This window comes from Calidris pugnax, unplaced genomic scaffold (genome assembly GCF_001431845.1).
Source record: "Calidris pugnax isolate Ruff unplaced genomic scaffold, ASM143184v1 scaffold197, whole genome shotgun sequence".
NCBI lineage: Eukaryota > Metazoa > Chordata > Aves > Charadriiformes > Scolopacidae > Calidris > Calidris pugnax.
The window spans coordinates 1,978,981-1,999,048 of NW_015090936.1; the positions used below are offsets into that span (position 1 = coordinate 1,978,981).

General features: G+C 36.9%; 1 protein-coding gene across 1 annotated transcript in view; it reads right to left on the reverse strand.

Moving 5' to 3' along the window:
• Positions 1 to 19,640, reverse strand: part of RASA2 (RAS p21 protein activator 2) — a 51,155-nt gene extending 31,515 nt beyond the window's left edge. The window contains exons 1-6 of the mRNA XM_014951738.1: positions 19,514 to 19,640; positions 14,738 to 14,809; positions 13,707 to 13,812; positions 8,142 to 8,245; positions 6,986 to 7,080; positions 556 to 632 (exon numbers count right to left, since the gene is read on the reverse strand). Coding sequence (XP_014807224.1) covers positions 556 to 632; positions 6,986 to 7,080; positions 8,142 to 8,245; positions 13,707 to 13,812; positions 14,738 to 14,809; positions 19,514 to 19,640 — 581 coding nt within the window. The remainder of the gene's footprint in view (positions 1 to 555; positions 633 to 6,985; positions 7,081 to 8,141; positions 8,246 to 13,706; positions 13,813 to 14,737; positions 14,810 to 19,513) is intronic.
• Between the last annotated feature and the right edge of the window lie 428 nt (positions 19,641 to 20,068).

The window sequence follows — 20,068 nt, forward strand, 5'->3', positions numbered from 1 at the left end:
AAAAGTCCTTAAATTGTTGCTAAAAAATTTTACTGATATGTGGCAACATTATACTGCTCCAAAATGGCAACTCCTGGACTTTGCTTTGTTATAAAGATTCCTTATCATGGTTAACCATGAGAAAGTCATTCCAAAGCAAAACTAGAAGTAGATTTTCACGTACTGAACCAAACTATTACTACTGAAAACATCTCACGCTGTTTCTAACGCTCAGTTGTCAGTAACAGCAAAACTGTCTGTCAGCTGATGTGGGCATTCCGAGCTCTCTCACGCACCATTCGATTGGAATTACAAGACACTGAGTAGCAGATAACCGTGCTAAGCCCTAATAAAACTGAGTGCTTTAGAAGCAACAGAGATGAGCAGCTGCAAAAACCTTCTGCGGGAGTTCCCTAAGCATATACCCATTCCCTCAGCAACGTAGGCTCCAAGGAAAGTCATATAAAAAGAAAAATGTTATTGGCACCAGGATGTGCAGACATTCAGTATTGAGAGACAAATCACATAGTGTTCTAACAAGCAATTCAATATTCAAGAATTAATGTATTTTCTTACTGTACTACTAGTTGCTGGCACACAGATCCATTATCTGTTATCAGTTCATTCAGTTTTAATTCAAGGTGAACTTTTCCCTGAAAAAGCAAGAGAAACAAATAGTTTTAAAAGCTTTTATTTTAAAAGCAGTAATCAGAACAATAATATAGTTTATGGTTAGAAGCTATGCAAGGTCATTCCAATATATCCAACTCAAGCAAGCATCTATTCTAAAGCATGTATCCTGCAAGTATGATGAATGCATTTGAACTTTGAGAGACAATGATATTGAGAAGCATTATCCTCAACTGCAGACAGCACATGAATCGGTCAAGCCTCCACAGATTTAACACACACACAAAAATATTTCTTTCAGCATGAGGAAGTAGAAAGAGCAAAAATCCCTTTCAGCTTTTTTCTTCTAAGCACAAGATGAACCCTGAATTTATGACCATTTCAGGAGAAAATTCTAAAATTGCTTGGACTCTGGAGGCAGTGAGTTATACTTGGAGAAGTAGAATGGAACACAGTAGCCATAACCAACAACATTTAATATCCAGCTCTGAAATCCCGTCCATCCCTGGCTGAAGATCATCTAGGAATTTATTAAGCATCCCAGTGCAGCTTTCAACTAACTCCTGAAATCTGCTGACAAAATCATGGAACAGTAAACACAACTGAAGGAGATTAAAAGGTAGCAATAATTGCTAAACCTGGCTTCCTCCTTTTCCTTTTCTGATGTAGTAGGATACATTACCAAAAAAATTTTAAAAATCCATAAATGATGGCACAGCACGGATTAACCTCAGAACTCAGCAAGGCCCAGCCTACTCTGCCCTCTCAATAAAAGGCTCCAGAAACTCCAAACATGATATGCAGCTTTCTTGGGATGACCAAAGTTTGTTGCTATAACCTTGCTCCAAACATCTACTTCCTGAACAACACTGCTACTCCCTTCGGCACCTGGCTACGTGTGCTGCCTTTCACATCTCAGATAACCACACACTGACACGGTCTTTCCTCTCAACCACGCTCTCCTCAGTATTCTTGGAATGTGACTGTTTGCTAAATGGAACATCAGATGACCCTGGCTCTGCCCATGATGACAATTCATAGGGAAAGGACCTGGGAGGTAATTGTAAAGTGTGGCAAAGGAAACAAGCTGTAGTTTTGCAGCACAACATTAAAGTGGAAGTAAAAACCTTAGCTGACCTTGCGCACAGATAGCACTTAGGTTTTGACATAAAATTGAAATGTTTTTATTGTAAATCCCCTGGGGCAAGGGCTGTGCTTCGCTCTCTCTCTCTGTACGTCACATGGGAGGAGAAGTCAAGTCTCTTTTATAAGGAAGCTTTAAACGTAACTATTTTGGGACGCCTGCCAAGTGTTTTGCAAACTGTTACTACATGGATTGGAACACAGGTACATTAAGAAAATATTTGTCAAGCAGAGAAACTTTATTACAAAAATAGATTTACAGGATAAAAACAGGATACTGAGAAGCATGCCAACAGCCTTACAAGGCAAAGTTTTCTAATGACAAATGAAAAGACAACATTAGTAGTATTCATTGCAATACCTGACTTAACTAGTTTTAGTAGTCAGACCTTGTGAATGGCCCAAACAACTTCCTTTTGCCTTTTTTTTTTTTAATAAACAAACACAACTCGCATGCACTACACTGATTGGTAGGGGTAAAACAGAATGTTTACTGCTCCTGAAAACTATCCATAGATGTAGTTTGCCCAAAGCTCAGCCCCAAGATGGCTACAGTAACACAGCTCTCCATAAGTATTTCCCTGACACATATGGAGAGTCTTGGGTACATTTTCGTTGTTTTGTTTGTTGAGAGCAGCGCGATGGTTTCCTGAAGTGGCTGATCTGCAGATCTGTATCAGAACTTTTGATGTAATATGCAACTGGATTTTAAACATGGCTGTACAGATTGGTTTTAGTTCAAAACATGAAGAGAAAACAGCCATTCCTATACAATAAATAAGCAGCGCACTTTATGTCAACTCCCTTTTCAGCTGTAGATCTCCTGGTTGTTCAAAGGCAGATAGGTACCATTTTAACTTTACAAGTGGATTAACAATCAATTTTCAGATACTGACTAGAGGAAGATGGAGTTGTTGATCATGTGGCCAAGACTCACACAGTAGCAAAGGAGCCAAACCCAGAATATCCAAACCCAACCTAAACTTCTGAGCTACAAAAACAGTTACACAGTTTTCATTTTAGATTTGCTACTGCATTTTAATGGTGTATTTCAAGAGTGGTTTTTTCTCCTCACAATTTCAACACTTTGATCATTTCCACATTATGAAATATTACAAGTATCTATAATAAATACAAGTTTTCTAAAGCTCTTAAGTGGAAATGGGGCTAGCAACTATATTTTAAATATCTATGCCAACAGGGGCTCACATACTGTGCCTATGTTCCATATTCAGAACCACACTCCTATTACAGCTGTACCACAAAGTAACTTTTGACAATATTAGTTTTCTTCATAAAAGCTTCTTTCCTTTACATTTAAGAAGAGGAGATACACACTCTTTCATCTGAAGGGTAGTCTATGCTTGTGAAAGCTACTGAGGGGGGTGGTGGGGTTTAAACAGAGTTAGAAACACTAACAGTTATTTTCCAGTTCCTCCCTCAATGCCACAAGCTCTAGATTACAGTATTTCTCTTGAACTCTGTCCTCTTCCTTCCACTTCTCCCAACTCAATGGAATAAATACCACAACCAAACTACTGAATCTGTAAGGAAGATCATCTTTATGCCATATACACTGTCAACATCTAAGGAGAAGAAAAAAATTCCACACCAATAATTAGAGAACTTTAATAAAAACAAACAACAAAGAAAAAAACCCAAAATAACCAGGTTATCCACTCAGAAGCATCTTTGGAAAACTGAAGTCCTTGCAGCAGATGAAAAGTAAAACTGGGGCTCTAGAATACTCCACAAGTTACGTTAATATTCCCACAGTTAGTACTGCCCAAATGTGTGCTTACTGCAAAAGTGTCTCTACATACCAGATACCAGATCAGCTTCCATTGCCTTTTTAGCAGCTTTCCGATTCTAAATCAGAGCAAACATATAGCACCTTTCTGAAACGTACCACGTCTTACTGCCTACCACACTGAGCTCCTAGCACTATGCAATGGCCAAAAGTTCCATAATACTAGGAATATCCACTCAACTCAGTTAACCCTGCGAGGTTTACTTTACCCTAACCTTTCTTTCCTAAGGTTAGAGATCTGAGCCATTAAGAAACTACAAGCTGGCTTGAGCTTCATCTCCATTTTTTTCCAAATTTACACACTCCATATGAATACCCAGGGAATCTATTAGGAGTACATTACTTCAATAATTGCAAATTCTACCAATTCTAAGAAATGGAACAGTGAATGTTCAAAAACCTTAGAAGTGTGTGAAAGATTTTGACTTTATCAATGTATTTTGCAAGTATAGACCAAACATCTAAAAAATGTTTCTTGCTATGAATAACAAAGATCAATGGCATATTTAGTAGGATGATCACATTTCAAACCAACTAAATGAAGATTCAAGAAAAATAAAAGCACGGAGCAGAGTGGGGTAAGCAGGCTGAGGCTATCTGCATTTTAGAAAACCTGTTTTTTGGGTTTGTTTTTTTTTTTTAGTATACATATATTAACAAGTTTTGCCAACTGCAGTAAATACAGTCTGTTCCACTCAACTTCTCAAATGCTATTTGTTTAGCATTCCCATATTCTTGTACACTTCTTAAGATCTAATGGATACAGGAAAAACTTTTAAGAAAACAAGATGAATATCCATTCATAATATCATAACCAGCAGCAAAAAAACAACAAAAAAAGACCCAGCTAAGATCAACACACAGAGCAGATGCTTTCTAGAAATCCAACTAATTTTTACACACTTCCAGTGGCTAGGAAGAGGCCACTTTCCTCCCATACACACTTCAAAGGAAATACCCATCACCCTTCTTTCACCAAAAGCTTATATAACTCAAGCACATGGTGCTTTTTCTCTGCTGAACTTTTAATCACCTCGACTTCAGATAACCTGTATGTACAGAGCTGTGGAACCAGAACAGAAAATGACTGGCCTATAGCTTCTGCTTTAGGAGTGGATTGTACCCCTACAGGATTCCTAAATTTATTACAAGTGAGGTGGTTTTAGAAAATGACTGGTCTGTTTATTTCCCTACCTCCCTTTTCAGTTTTCTTTTGAAGGAATCGACAAGTTTAATTCCATGAAAGACAAAATATTACATTTAATTTATTTTCTAGCCTTTCTAGAAATTGTCAAAAGTTACTAATGAACTCAAGTATCTTCCAATGATACTTCTGTTTGTCCTACCAAGGTAGAGCTGACAATCACCCATACAGACTACAAGAATTGATGAACTGCAAAGAGAAAAGAAATAAATATCTAAGATATGCTTATTAGTAAGGCAAAAGCCAGTGAGTGCCAAAGTACTTATGACTTGGTATGGATTTTGTATATCTACAAGTTGTATAGCACAAAAATCAGTATGCAACTCCACCACTAATGTACTTGGATCTACAGGCTGCTCATTATACCAAAGTTAGCCTGCATGAAAAATGGATCACTAGTACCCAGAAAGTACAGTTTTCTTAAAACAAATGAAGGTTTAAGGGAAAAAAAACAAAAGAAAACCAAACAAAACCCCAACCAAGCAAACTGCAACATGTCCTGCCAAGGAAAAACACAAAATACTTGTAAGCCATCTTACTGCCTTACACCCATTATTCATTCTGGAAAATACTCACACAGAGGGAACTCAAGGAAAAGCTGCCTTCTGAACCTGCACATCTGAAAACAATCTGGCTTTCCTCAAACTTTTCTTCTGCACATACACTATGTGAAAGCCTGCTATTTTCAGCCATGTCCCACCAATAATGTTGGGAATCTTCAAGGAATACATTTCAGTATGGTATAGCACATCTAAACAGTCATATTTCAGCCAAATCTAGCACTGGTCTCAGCTTTGTGTTACAAATTTCATAGAAAAAGGAAGCAGGACAGAGGAGAAACCTACTCAGATGCCTAGCTCAAGGGAAGATTCATATGAAGAGCACACACCTTAGGAGAAAAGGTAATCCTTTAATGGAAGTCTCATGCAGGAGAGTGCTTTACACTTGTCCCAGCCATTAAAATAAAGTATCAGTAAGAGTTTACATTCATCTGTGAGGTACAAAGCCACAGAAAATCATTTTTTTATTTCCAATACGTAAGAAATTGCTAAATTCTATTAATGGAATATTATAATTGAATTTTCATACTTATTCATGTAGTATTATGATAAAAAGTTATCTTTCATTCAGTACATTTTTATGATTGAGAAAAACCACAGCAAGCATAACAATAGTTAAGTTAAAGCAGAAATTGCATTTCCATTTATATCTGGAAAGAACTTTCTCAAATATTCAGAGTGATGAGATGAGAATTGGAAGAAGAATGAGACAACTCACTGTTGGATCAGATGATCCATAGGTCGCTTCCAGCTGAACTATTCTATTATAGCTTATCCTAACTGAATGAGTACTGGTTTTCAGCAGATAAGAGAAAGTGGTATTCAGATGTTTTGAAAAATCTGTCTTCATGTAAAGTAATCACATGCCCTCCTATATATCCAACAGCTGCATGCTAAACTTACAGCTCAGAGATGATTAATCCTGGAAACTAATATTTTGTTTTGGTTTTGTTTTTTTTTTTGAGAAGTCCATACACTTTCACCTCTTGTAACAGTAGACAGGATTTTCCCTACCCAGAAGGACTTCCAAGCTACCAGAAAAATACAAACATTGCCAAGTTCAAGACTTCTGCCCTTAGGCAAATCTGAAAAAAAAATACTAAAATCTAATAAATTGTTTGTCACAGCAAAAAAAGCTAAGAGATTCTCAAGAATACTGTTATGTTTTCTTCTTCAAACCAAAAAGAGAATTGCCTCAGCTTCCAGAGCCATGTCATCTTTACTTATTACTGGAATAAACCTGCCAGAAGAACTAGAACTACAGACCAAAATACAACTGTGAAGTGCAAGTTATTTGATAATGAATGCAGAAAGTGTTCTAAAATTAGATAAATGAGAACAGCACAAGTATCTCTACTTTTGGATACTTTAACCATTTCATGCCACATCATCAGTCATCACTTCAGATAACACCAAAACAGACTGAAAAAATGATTCAGTAGTTTCCTAGATCATTCGCCTGTTAAGACATTTCCCAAACAGTTTCTTCAAGTCTTCTGCCAGTTTTACATATCATGGGGAACAATCCAGTCAATTAAGAAATGTCAAATATGCACTATTCACTAATCAAGCTGAAAGACACAACTGTTTCACAAGACTTCTACTATTATGTGCACTTATCTATATTTTAAAAATGTAAATGTGCAATTTAATAGTTACCTGAACCTCTGAATTAGAATCAACAGGTTGAAGCATAAACCAGTTCTCTTTTCCTGTGTAGTTGCATAAATCTTCTTTTTTAATTGACACCTTTCCTGGGGGAGGGGACCAGGGAGAGATAAGCATAAATATCACTTTCATCTGAATAAGACAAATATTTAAACAGATCTGAAGTTTGATTTTCATTTAAACTCTCTTTCTTTTATTTTTTTTTTAAAGCTTATTATGCTATATGAAAAGCTTATCGAAACAAGGAACATGAAGAACAAGTAAAGCAGAAAAATAGTTTGTATAAAGCCAGATTAAGTTAATTACGATGTGTTATCTTGGATATCACTCATAATAAGATTAGGTCAAATAAAGAACACACTTGTGGCTGGAAATAACATAATAAAGATTTGAGACAACAGTAACAGTGTTGAAGAATGTTTAGGAAATCGAAGGTAGGTGCCTTTTACTCTTCTGATAACTATTTGGCAAGCTGTTATTATATCAAATTATCTGGCATCCCTGGTGCAAATTACTTCCTTCTTCACTTCAAGTAACATGAAGGCTCCTTCCACAGCACACTGTCAGAGCTTTATAGCAACCATACCCAAATAACAGCTGCAATAGAGCCATTGTGCAGTGGAGAAAAAAACCAAACAAGCAATAAATCCACCTCCTATAATTTTTCACCTGAAATATATAACTTGTTGCAAAATGCTTGTTAAGTCACTAAGTTACAGGTTGCACTAACAGAGGGGGAAAAAAAAAAAAAATATCTATGCATAGTGTCAGGAATTATTCCACAATTGTAATTATTCCACAATTCATTCCTTAAAGATCTACAGGTAGTGACAATTACTCAAATATTCCAATGAAACAGGAAACAGAAGTGGAGAAAAAAAAAAGAATTAAAAAATACATGTATTGAAACTATGAGACTACAAAATGTCCTATTAGCCTAAAAAATAAACCTATTTTAATATAACAGAATAAAGCAAGGAAACAGAATCCTGCTTTTCAAACTTGAAAGGAACATTTAGTTCAAGTGCACTATACACAGTGCTCTGAAAAATGCATCACTTTAATAATTTTATCCTTAATATTACAGATAGTGATACCAAAAATAACCAAACATTACTTAAGATGTAGATAGTATCCCAAAACTTACCTATACGCATGTCTTTTTGTAAAACACTTTTATCATAAATGTAGAAGGACAACCACTGGAACGTTCTTGGAATCTCAAAGTAAAACTCTTCTCCAAAATAAGGGCTGAAAAGAAAGACTGAAAGTTAAAATAGAAAAACACTTTGTATAATTTATACAGAAGACAAACATCGAAATGATACATTTTTGCTGGAGACCCAGACCTCGGCCTTTAACACTATACTTATCTATCACCAAAGCCATCACAACCATTTCATTACAGGACCATACAATAACACTGCAAGTTAAAAATTCATGAGAATGCCTTACGTATGTTTAAAAAAAAAAAATATCAGAGCGCGGATACAGAAAGTGTTGTCTCCTTCGCAATTTCAATTCTATTCTTTTTTCTGCCTATCTACCCCAAATGACTTCCTGAGACACTCACAAGTTTTATGTTTATCTTTTTTCATTCAGCATACAATTAAGTTACATTAAAACACAATTTATTAATTACTTCACTAACTGACATTTAGCTCTAATTTCTGTGTCAAATTTGGTGCTCAAAAAATTCAGATCTGTAAAAGGAAACCACAAGCACAAGCAATTATAAAACAGAAGAGTGAAAAAGAGACATGTTCCTCTCAAATGCACGTGTTCTCCCGCGTGCCAGAATGATCACCACATTCCTCTATCCAATGAACTCCAGTATAACGTTTACAGGTCACCCTGTTTAACTGCCATTTGCACAGCCCTCGAGGTAAAAAGACTTTGGGTTCCTCTATGTTAGACATATTTCACACAATGTGTTGGTATCTTCAAGGAATTTATATTTCCATTAAACTGAAGGAGCACTTATTGATGCAACCATAGCCAGTAGTCAGAACAGTGTATTTCAAAAGACTGAAGAAATGTACAATGTTATTTGCGTCACTGCAAGTGGTGAATTCTGAAAATTATGTGCATCCACAAAAACAACCTGATATTTTGGAACTACTGGATTCTTAAATTGAAAATACTTTCAATTACAATGTATTAATATCACCAGGGAATGAAACTAATTCAGCTTCATGAAACTTCAGCTTCATTAAACTAATTTTAGCCTCTGCTTTCTTTCTACAGAAAAGTAGTGTGATGACAGTTATACCAAACCCAGGAAAAAAAAAAGGTTTTTTGTTTGCTTCCCTGTAAAGTACCTTTCTGACACTGTATTGTTACAATACCTTATTGAACTAATACAAATATTCTTGTGTTTCGAACAATCAGTTCATATTATTGCCTACCCAAAAGGATACCAGGAAGAACAGGATATCATCCCTACTCTCTTCTCTCCAAAATAATTACAGAAAAAACACCAAATGGTTAAAGACAAATAGTTCATTAAATAAGGTAAAAATAAGATAAGAGCTGGTAAATAATATAAAAAGCTGGAAACAGAACAGGCAAAAAATCTGGTATTCCAAATTTCTAGAACTGTTTTCTAGAAATAAGAGCTTTAACTGCAAGAATTCATTATGAGGAATTTCACAAGTGAAAATGTTTCTTTTGTTCAAACACAAACATTTTACCATAGGTTTTAAAGCAGATACATCGATATTAGCCCTTGCACTACACTGAGAAATAAATTAAGAATTTTTAGTTGAAAAATTTGGTTGTGGTTTTTCAGCTCCCCACTTTTTTTTTTTTTTTTAATTTCAAAGCCAACAAATTCAGCTTTGATTTTGAGGCCTGGGTTCTTCTTTTCAGCACCACCTCTAAAGATGTAAATTCATGAGTATTACCTTTAACAGCAGTGCAGCCCTAAGCAGCCTCAATTTCTTTATTACCTTTGCTGCTCATTTTAAATTGTATTGGCACAATAACTCAGACCAAAAATAGATTAAACACAGACTTATTTTAAACTTTGGTCAATTCTGTGACATGGCTCCCTTAACAGCTACACAAATAATAATTGCATCAGTACAATCAAAGAAGGAGATATTACAGCTGAAAGAATGAAGAGTGGGTGAAGCAGCAGGCACTGGTATCAAGGGAAGCTTCTGTCAGCCCAGCTTCAGTCAGACCCCCTAAGAGGACTGCAATGTCCATCAACTACTTCCTAGTGTTAAGTCACTATTCTTGCTGGATCTATATAACTCTATGCATTCAATTATAACCAGGTAATTAGTCTGGGACAGAGACTATTAGCAAAGACTTCCAAGACCTAATTAGGAGCCATAACCTACAGCTAAGAAGTACAAGCTTCACAACTATATCCACCCCGCTCCAAAGAATGATCAGCCACTAACAATCACTATTTTGACCTCAACATTACACCAAGTCTCAGATTTGGCAAAGAAGAGCAAGTCAACATTATGAACATAAATAGAAGATAATGCATTGTTTCATTCATATTGATACACTCCTCCTTACCTAGATTAATACCACCACCTTACGGATCAGTTGTTGATAATTCTTTAGCAAAGTGTGAGGCACAGAGAGAAAACTTCAGGCCGAGAATACAAAGGATTAGTATAGAAATTCTTAGGTGGATAGGGAATTGGCTGAAGGGGTACAATAGGTTACACCAGTGAGGAAGAATTAAAATGGAGAACTTACTCAACCTGTTCCTCAGGGATTCAGTAAGTTTAGTACTTTCGTTTGTGACTTTGATGCAAGAACTTTAAAGACTCTGACGGATACAAAATTAGAAGATAATGCTAATTCAAAGGAAGACCAGACCGTCATTCAGGAAGAACTGGATTACAGTAATACAGGAGATTAAATTTTAACGTGTGACATACTCCGCTGCCCTTCCCTTCCTTGTAACATTAAACTGGCAGTTCTATGACGGAACCCGACCAATGCCCCTAGATCCGTCATTTGATAAAAGCAACAGTTATATCAACAAAAGAACTAATTTTTGCTATAACCTTGAATTCTCGCAAAGCTCAGTTTGAAAAAAAGAAACTGAAATTATTTTAAATAAAAAATAAATGCAACACACACACACCACAGCCTCTCTCCTCATATTTGACCGTAGATATGTGAGGAGGCTCACAGATGTTCTTTAAATTTTCCAAGGGAAAAAAAAATTTTCTTCAGAACCCACAGAAATTCCACACCATGCCAGGAAACATTTCTTCAGTCATTAGTCAAAATATCCTTCTTTCACTTCAGTATTAATTCATGTTTTTCTAACTTTGAGAAGTCATTTGTTTCATATCTGCACTCTAACAATAGTCTCAGTGCTGATGGAAGCCCAAACCTATTTGCACATTTTAAAAATACGTTTCTTCGTATATTTTTTTTCAATCACTGTAGTCAAAGGTAATTTTAATTCTAGTGATAATTACTTTCACAGACATTTAACTAGCGGATATTAATAGAATACAATTTAGATTACAGCTAGCATAAATTTGTAACCCCAAATATGGTGACAAAAACAGACTCTGAATTACGTGTGTAAGAAAAAACAAATAATATAAAACAAAGCAGTTAAATTCAAAGTTGTATTTATGGCTAAAATTATACTGCATGACACCTTACTGAAAAGCAGTTTATAAAGTTTTCAGACTAATAAGAGATCAGAGCTTTCATCTTCCCTTCCAGTACCTCTAGGTTAGTACGGTATTCGAGTCTAACATAGTAATAAGTAACAAGATGGTATAATTAAGTTTCTGGAACAAGAGTCAGCCTTCATAAGTGCATACACACTAGTAATCAAGTGTAAGCATCCAACTCCGGTCACTGCTAATAGAGGATGATTTATTTTATTACATTTCATCAGTTTGTACGGAACCCTACTCATGCTGTGAATATCATTTAACACAGCCACAATTCGGAGGGTGAAGGAGTTCCCAATGTAGTCAGCAGAGACAGAAAGGCACTGATGGGCAAAGAGCGATCCAGAACACCGACTTGTGACTCCTAATAAACACTCTCAACTTAGAAATATGAATTTTGTATCACTTGAAACATTCTGGATTTGAGGGGGAGATGTGTATCACTTGAGACCTCTTCCACCCCCCCAAATTGTTGGTTTGTTACAGTGAGATTTTTCTTTCTTTCCTCTGTAAAGTACTAATAGCATTGTTTTCATTTAATCAAGTTTCAGTTAAAACATCAGTAGTATTTCAAAAAATTTTAACAGATCTAAGGTGATTTATTTTATCAAGTATTTTACTATGCAATTACTGCTTCTTTCATTGTCAGATGATTAAAACATGTAAATTGAATAACTCATAAATGGAACATAATAAAAATGTCTGCATAAACATTAAATGTAATATGTCTTGTTTCTAGTAGTAACTTTTAGGGTTTAAACTATTAATACGTCAAAAATGGGACAGCAAAGTCTTTCTTTTTAAAAGATATGCTGGGCTCCCTTTCACCCATCAAACTACCGTCTATTTGTAGGGGAAATTTTAAGTTCCTGCTTTATGAATACAGTCTCTTTAATGTCCTTCTCTGAAGGATTACTCAATTGAATTTGGTTTAGTTATCAATCTCAATTGCAGCCAGTTAAATACGGAAAATATTCTGGATCTGACTACAGTGTTTACAGGCCAGGAGCATAAGCAAAATATTTGTTGCTGATTGCATGCACGTGGTGTTTGCTTTTCATTCAGAAGCATAAGGAGGCTTTAAAATGATGTTTTGAAAAAGTAAAATCCCCTGTTATAATCTGCCATGAGCAGTGTGCTGTTTCTCACCTGGAAACCCCTAGAGAGACAGCCAAAGAACAAATGCTAACAATAAAACCACTGGAAGCAACAAGAATTAGGAAAACTTTCAAGAGTTGGAACAGGTTTTTTGGGTTTTAAGAGGAAGGTTAAATGTCTCCTGCAGGTAACTGAAACTGTCACTCAGATACTCTGAACATCGCAGCTGCAACAACGCCTCAGTATGGGCCAGCAGTGAACTTAACGAGTTTTGAGACATAAAAGCACCTACACTACTGCAGCATGTAAGTAACCCCAACTTTTGTTTGATTGTTTTTAAAGCTCTAAGACAGCAGCAGAATCTACAGCTAAATGCTGCTCAGGGAAGCAAAGCAAGCCATTCTGCGTGAGTTACTGGGTATAGTTTCCAAAACAACAATTTCAGGAGCCAATGAGGCCTATTCAAGGGGACACCCCACAGCACACAAAACTCTTATACATGAATAAGTTCCACTTCCTCCATTCTAGAAACAGGTTTTACAAGACAGACACTAAAAGCAGAATTCCACCAATACAGACTTCTGCATGTCAGAAGTAGGAAAGATATAGAAAGCAAGTACTGAGCAGATTTCTTTTCCTTGGAAACAACCTGGTAAGAAAAAGAATGTTACACTGCCCAATGGAAGAGTATAAATTTAGTGAAGCATGTTTTAGCATGCTTCATTTTAAAGGCACTGTAGAACTCATAAGCCTCAATTTTGTCTTCTTTCTTTGAGCTACTCTCACATTTTATACATTGCTGTGACATTTCTAAGTGGCTGCCAGAAGTCAGCTCTGATTTTAAAAAGGTACAAGCAAAAGCACATACACATTGATACAAATCTTGTTTTCATTCTGAACTGAGGCAGTCTTGTTTATAATCTCCATTTAAAAATTGAGCTTACCTTAAAGATTTTTCAACTACCTGTGTACGAAAAACTTCTTCTTGGTCCAAGTTTATGGTACAGAAAAAGTCTCTCATTTTGTTGGGTACTAAGTGTTTGGCGTCATCTGTAAATAAAAAAAAAAGATAACTGTGAATATCAAGGGGGAAACAGCCACAGGAATTTTACATTTTGAATGTGTGTCCAAAATTTACTTTTCCCTTCAGTTAGCATGCATTTCCATATTCACTTTCAATTCGTAAGGTCCAATAGTGTACAGAAACCACTGCATCCAGCTTCACACAGAACGAGCGCCGACAGGAAGAGCAGAGCACACTGACTCATGAACACGCTTCCTCCAGCACCTGCACTTTCCCTTCAGAGGTCTCATCTCAGGCTTGACCCCACATAACTTGCTAAATCCGAGAAGCTCCCAGCCTGAGGTGATAGGGCATTAGGTCATAAGACCAAGACATTATCTGGCCAAGTTATTGTTCACTCGGTATTCTCTCTGCAAGTATTTTGGCTAGAGGAAGCTGATTAATACGGACTTACCCATTAAATCTTTATTTCATTTTGCACAATGAACCGTTAATTTTCAGGTCACCGATATATTTTCAGAGGCTCAGCTATGAGTACTGTTTATTTTTCCCTAACTGGTCTAGTAGAAGGGGCAAAAATCTCCAGTGAACTAAATGCAACTTGGGTAAGAACACATAGAAAGGAAATTTCTAATGAGACAGGACGATAGTCAACACAAGAATACAAATGTTCGCTGGGTATTGAAGTGTAGGCCACTGCTAGACATCTGGTAGCCCTTTTCAGAAATGGTTACTTCTAAGTAGTTACAGCTCAAACCAGTTCCCAATGCTCAAACTGGAAAGTTCTTACAAAATCTGAGAGCTGCAGGCAAGTACACTTATTGACGACAACACTGTCCTTTAGCTTAAACAGTTATTTCCCCCCGGATGTTTCCTTCCCCTCTGAATGTCTCTGAAGACAGCAAACAGATCCTTTTCGCCTCTTGTTCTGCTAAAAGAAACAAAACCAACTTTTCTGGTACTCTCCATGAGAGGCTCCTAATTGGCGAGCAGCCACTCTCTGTCCCTCTTCCACTTCTTTATCTTAAACACAGGCAACCAGAATTGTATTCTGCATGAACCTTTTACAGAGGTGTCCATTCTTAGCTGCTTCTGGAAGTATCTCGCCCAATAAAATGACTGTATCTAAACTTTATACAAGGTATTAAAAAGTAGTAGGATGAAAACTACATTGAAGTACTGAGTTTTAATCACTTATCATATCTGAATAACATAACACCTCCACTTTCAAAGATCACAGCTTGGAAGTAGATTAGAAGTGTCATACACATACATTTTAAAAACTGCAGATGTGAAGCATGGTGGAGTAAGCTTTGCTGTCTATGCTTTTAAGATGTAAAATCAGAATTTTCTGTTCGTTCTCTCTCTCTCTCTCCCCGCCCCCCCCTTTTTTTTTTCCTTTTGTGTTAAATAGATTATTACAGTCTTGAAAGGCAAGTCAGTAATGCCTGGCACTGGAAAAGCTACCACAACTATATCCGAGGAGAGAACGTGACAGTTTAACAGGAAGAGAGACTGAACTTCATGCATGATGTTTTCCACGTCAGGGATGTGTACGCTGATGGAAAGCATGAACAGACACTTAAGTAACTTCCACAGTTAAAGCTTGTGCTCTCAGAAGCATCAATGAGCTTTTCATCAACTTGGGTGTGGGAGAGGAGGAAGTATACATACTATTTTTAAACACCACACTTAACCTTGACAGATTGAGAGACGTGAACAGAACTGGTTTTTAACAGCATTAGGCTCTAAAAAGAAACTAACTCAAAATTACTCAAGTGAGATATTGCAGAAGAACTGAGAAAAGCAGCAACGATTGAACATGGCCTTAAAAAATACTCTATTTTAATAAAACACATGAAAGAACATACAAAAATAAATACATGAAAGAGGCTGGTAATCCCCAGAGAGCTTCTGATACTGTAGTTTGTAATTAATATAATGAACAGCATATATCAGTTGTTCCTAATAAGAATCCTTATTTTTTAGTTAATACTCTGTAGCTTCACCATCCTGTTCTTACATAAAATATTTAAAATATAACATTACTTAATCAGCACTTAAAATGCACTGTATTGTGGACTTTGAAAGGAAATTACAATTATTATAGTTTCATGTTTTCTTAAAAGAGTAAAAACTTAATATTTCTATATAATTCACAATTTGTATGTCTCCTATACTGCAGTCTTTCAGAATTAAAAGAAACTTTCTACCCAAGAGAACAGAAGAAACAGAAGGTTTGATTTTCTAATGAGATAAAAACCTTTACTTTGTAGCCCAAGTGTTCAGCTTTAAGGCACTGACAAATTTATTGAAGTTTTGGGGAGGCAGGGAGGATGACTCTCAGTTCTGAGTTAAACATAACCTCACAGCACTTGTCAGGTGAAGGCATAAGATCCCACATCTTTCCAAATGTCTCTGAATACTTGTGGGAGACTCTTCAGCCTTATAGCGGTTCAACTCTTTCTAGAAGCTTATTTTCAAAAAAAAAACCCAAACAACAAAAAGCCCACAAATCTTTGATTGATTACACTAAGTCTTAATTTATCCTCAAAAATCTAAAGCTATAATGGTTGCATAAAAATCAAGCATGAACAACATCAGATAACTGCTTTAATGCATAGATTTTCAGTGCATTTATCAAGTATGCAATTCTGCATTCTGAAGACGGCATGTTTCAGTGTTCAAAGGATGCAAAGGAAAAAAGGTAAGACGTGAGAGATGTACAGTGAGGAAACGTACACCAGTGTTTGCCAAGGGTTTGTTTGGAAAATGTAGGTAGTATGAATGGTTTGTCAGAAACAACAAATGAAGTTGTGCAGAGAAGAGAGAAATTAAATCAATTTTAGACCTAACTGTGCACTATGATTCAAGCCTTTTCATAGATGCTGTCACCTAAAACTACACAGTGTGATACCTAAACTTGCAGTTCAAATGGTGAAATGTGCAAGTGATGAAACTGCAGCAGTAACACACACACTTAGTTTGTACTGACCCTATAACTCACCAGTTTTGGTGACTGGACTAACCTACACCAGAAATTATTGTCACGTTGACACATTTAGTAGGGAAATCATGAAATGCATCACTAAAATAATAAACATCAACTTTTTTTTTTTTTAAAAAGACAGAAGTTCACAATTGTAACTAGTTACCTGACTTTTGAACTAAATTTCTTTATTGCCACTCAGCTATTTTGGGAAACCAGCAAAAAATAACAACAGTCATTTTTTAAAAAAACAACCCACACTTTGGCCAATTATGCATATTGGTTTGGATTTCAAAATATTTAGAAAATATTGTTTAGGTTCTCTATATAAATACCTAGTAAAACCTCACTTCAAAGTAAGATTAGATCAAATCTAAATGAAACGGAAAAGCTGCAATGCTAATCAAAACTCAAGTGTCAGAGCAATAGGAATTCAGAGGTACAACATTTAATCAATTCAAATTCTCCACACGCATTACTTTAACATTATGAGTTAGTAATAACAGAGTTAGTAATAAGAGCAACGGAGCAACCTACCAAATTCAACACTTCTGTCAAACTCACTTGCCTGCACATCGTTTGTTACGTGTAGACACTACATGAAAACATCACGTCAGAGCTTGGTCACTGTTAACAGTGCATCCGAAACTGTGCAGAAGCAGGAGGTGGGGTAGGTAAACGCTATTCACGATATCTTCTGTGAGCAAAAGTCACAATTCGTGTACATCCTTCAACAGGGACCCGGAACAAAGCCATTTAGAAGACATTTACACACACAAACTCTAAAGTCTTTGCTTCACAGGACTAAACATATTATATAGCAACAATTAAATCCACTGCAGGAGTGCAGCATAACCCGAGATAACCACACAGTGTTAACAACTCAGCGCAAGAAATCTGAATAAGACTGCGTCCTGAGCTTTCCCAAACGAGCACTGAGACAACAGAGACATTTCCCAAGCATTCCACTAAGTCAGGTTTCTGTAAACACACCAAAAATCCAAGCAACTAAAATCACTTACCACCTAAAAATGTACTACTGTATGTCTTAAAATGAAAACAGTAGTTACACAGCTTAAAACACTATACTAAGAGATATACCTAAAACTACACAATACCCACGTACCTTCGTAAAGTGCTTTTGTCACTACTACGACATAGAAAACAGAGCCACCAATACAAAAGAGCTGTCAAAAAACCCCACAGATCTTCAGTGGATTTCTGGTGGAAACCTGCTAAAGCTTAATACCACATTTTCAAAAAATATTATGGGGTCTTAAGTTGCTAAGACCAGTCCATCTTGCCTCTTACTTGAAAACAGGAGGCAGAAGACTGGCTGCAAAAACTGGTTTCCCACAAAACAGCTGGAGTGCCAGGACTGCAAATGTGTCCCTACTGTTTTTTTCACTGCTAGGTATGTAATAGCCACTTAAGTCACCTTTAAGTATATGTTTCAATTCCAAATCTATTGTGATGATTTGTGTAACATCGCTAACTTTAGATTCTACCATCCATTTGTGTATTGTAAAACAGCAGCATAAGTAAGAACTCACTACAGATGGTGTTTTCTATACATGCAGAATTACACAGAACTGGCATTACCTCATTAAAACTACCACACTCTCATGCAACACAAAATGAGTCAGTGTCGAGTCTTGCAGTAGTTTAAATGCCAACAAAGCTTAAGCACTGAAATGTGTTCCACCTCTAAGAAACACATTAGAAGGAATTCTTACAGACTCCAAACAACTTTCCAAAGTGAGGTCTGCTACTGCTAATCCCCTCCAGATCAAGGGGGATTACGTTATTACATTTGTTTATTATTGTTCATTCAGAGGGTTTTCCCCTAGAAAACACATTGGTAAAATACTAACAAGAACTGAAAACAAAACAGTATGTGCTGTGCAAAGAAGCCAAAAGAGCATCTAGGGACCTGAGGACTAGCAAACTTCCACAGAAAATTTAACTCTTTTTTTTTTTTAAAGGGTTTTTTTTTTTTTTAAAGAGTATCTGTTTTGTTATAAGAAACATTTACAAAGCGATTTTAGCAGTATTTCCAAGATGCATCTTTTATTCTAGTCATTACTTCTACTCATTTCCAAACAGGCCCCTACAGTTCTTACAGGTCCATCTTTGGCAACCAACTCTTTACGTATTCCCCAGGAAGCAGGACGCAGTTCTCAGTTTACTGTTATTTTTGCAAGGTAATAGAGCAAAGTTACAACAAAACTACAGGCTCAATCCAGGACACAGAAATGGGACAACAGAACTAGTTTCAACATAAGTCTTGAGATATTTTGGGTTTTGTCCTTTAATATTTAGTGGAAAACTTTTATTGAACTTGATACAAAGTATCACAAAATGTAAAACTCTTTGGATGTTGTGTTGCCCAGTGTTGACAAAAACCTTAAGATAAAAGTTAGGAAGCAGAATGTGTCAATAAATAAGTCGGCTTCGGTAATTAATGCTTTAGCCCCAAAGCTAACAGTATTCCTGGTTTCTTACAGGCAAGATGGCACGTACTATTTCTGTGACAACTGCTAACAAGCATGTGCTCAGTGCTCTCTGCTCAACCGGGGATCACTCCCTATGGCTGAGGCTGGAGTCAGAGCACCTCCTGGAATACTTCCTGCAGTCTCCTGTGTTCATGACCTACTCTTCTATTTGCTGAAGACATATTCAAGTCTATATTGCATGACGATACCTAAGTAAACACGACTCCCATTGCTCCACCAAACCCCCTCCTTCAACAGATTTTTCACAACTGCTCCTCAGCCCCAGCCCCATGTCCGATTCAACTTGTTTTGCTTCATTCTCAAAATAAGTCGATGGACTGCGTGAGAAAGGAAATAAGAGGGGTGGCATCGGCGTTGTATGAATGCGTTCCGATACCCCCTCAGGAAGCCGCCGCACATCCTGTTTCTGCTCCCGGCTTTGAAGTCCTCCCGGCCCGACCCGCACTATCTCTGCTCCTCCCGGCCCCTCCTCCCCACCTCATCCCCTGCTTTCCCACGTTACTAACGCACAGGTATTTTTAGTCAGCACTTCCTAACCACCAAAATACAGCCACCGGCCGCCCTCCCCCTCGCACACACGCTGCACAAAGAAAAGAGGCGCATTAATGACCGTTTCCACAAGGGCCCTCTACCACCGACTTCCTGCACATCAATAATTTCGCAATTTCTGCTTGACAAACAGACTCCGATGCCCGAGGTAGGGGCGGGAGGGGGCATTTCTCCTCGCCCGCTGACTCAAGGAAAACCTCGGACCAACGGATGCTTCCCAGCCGCCCC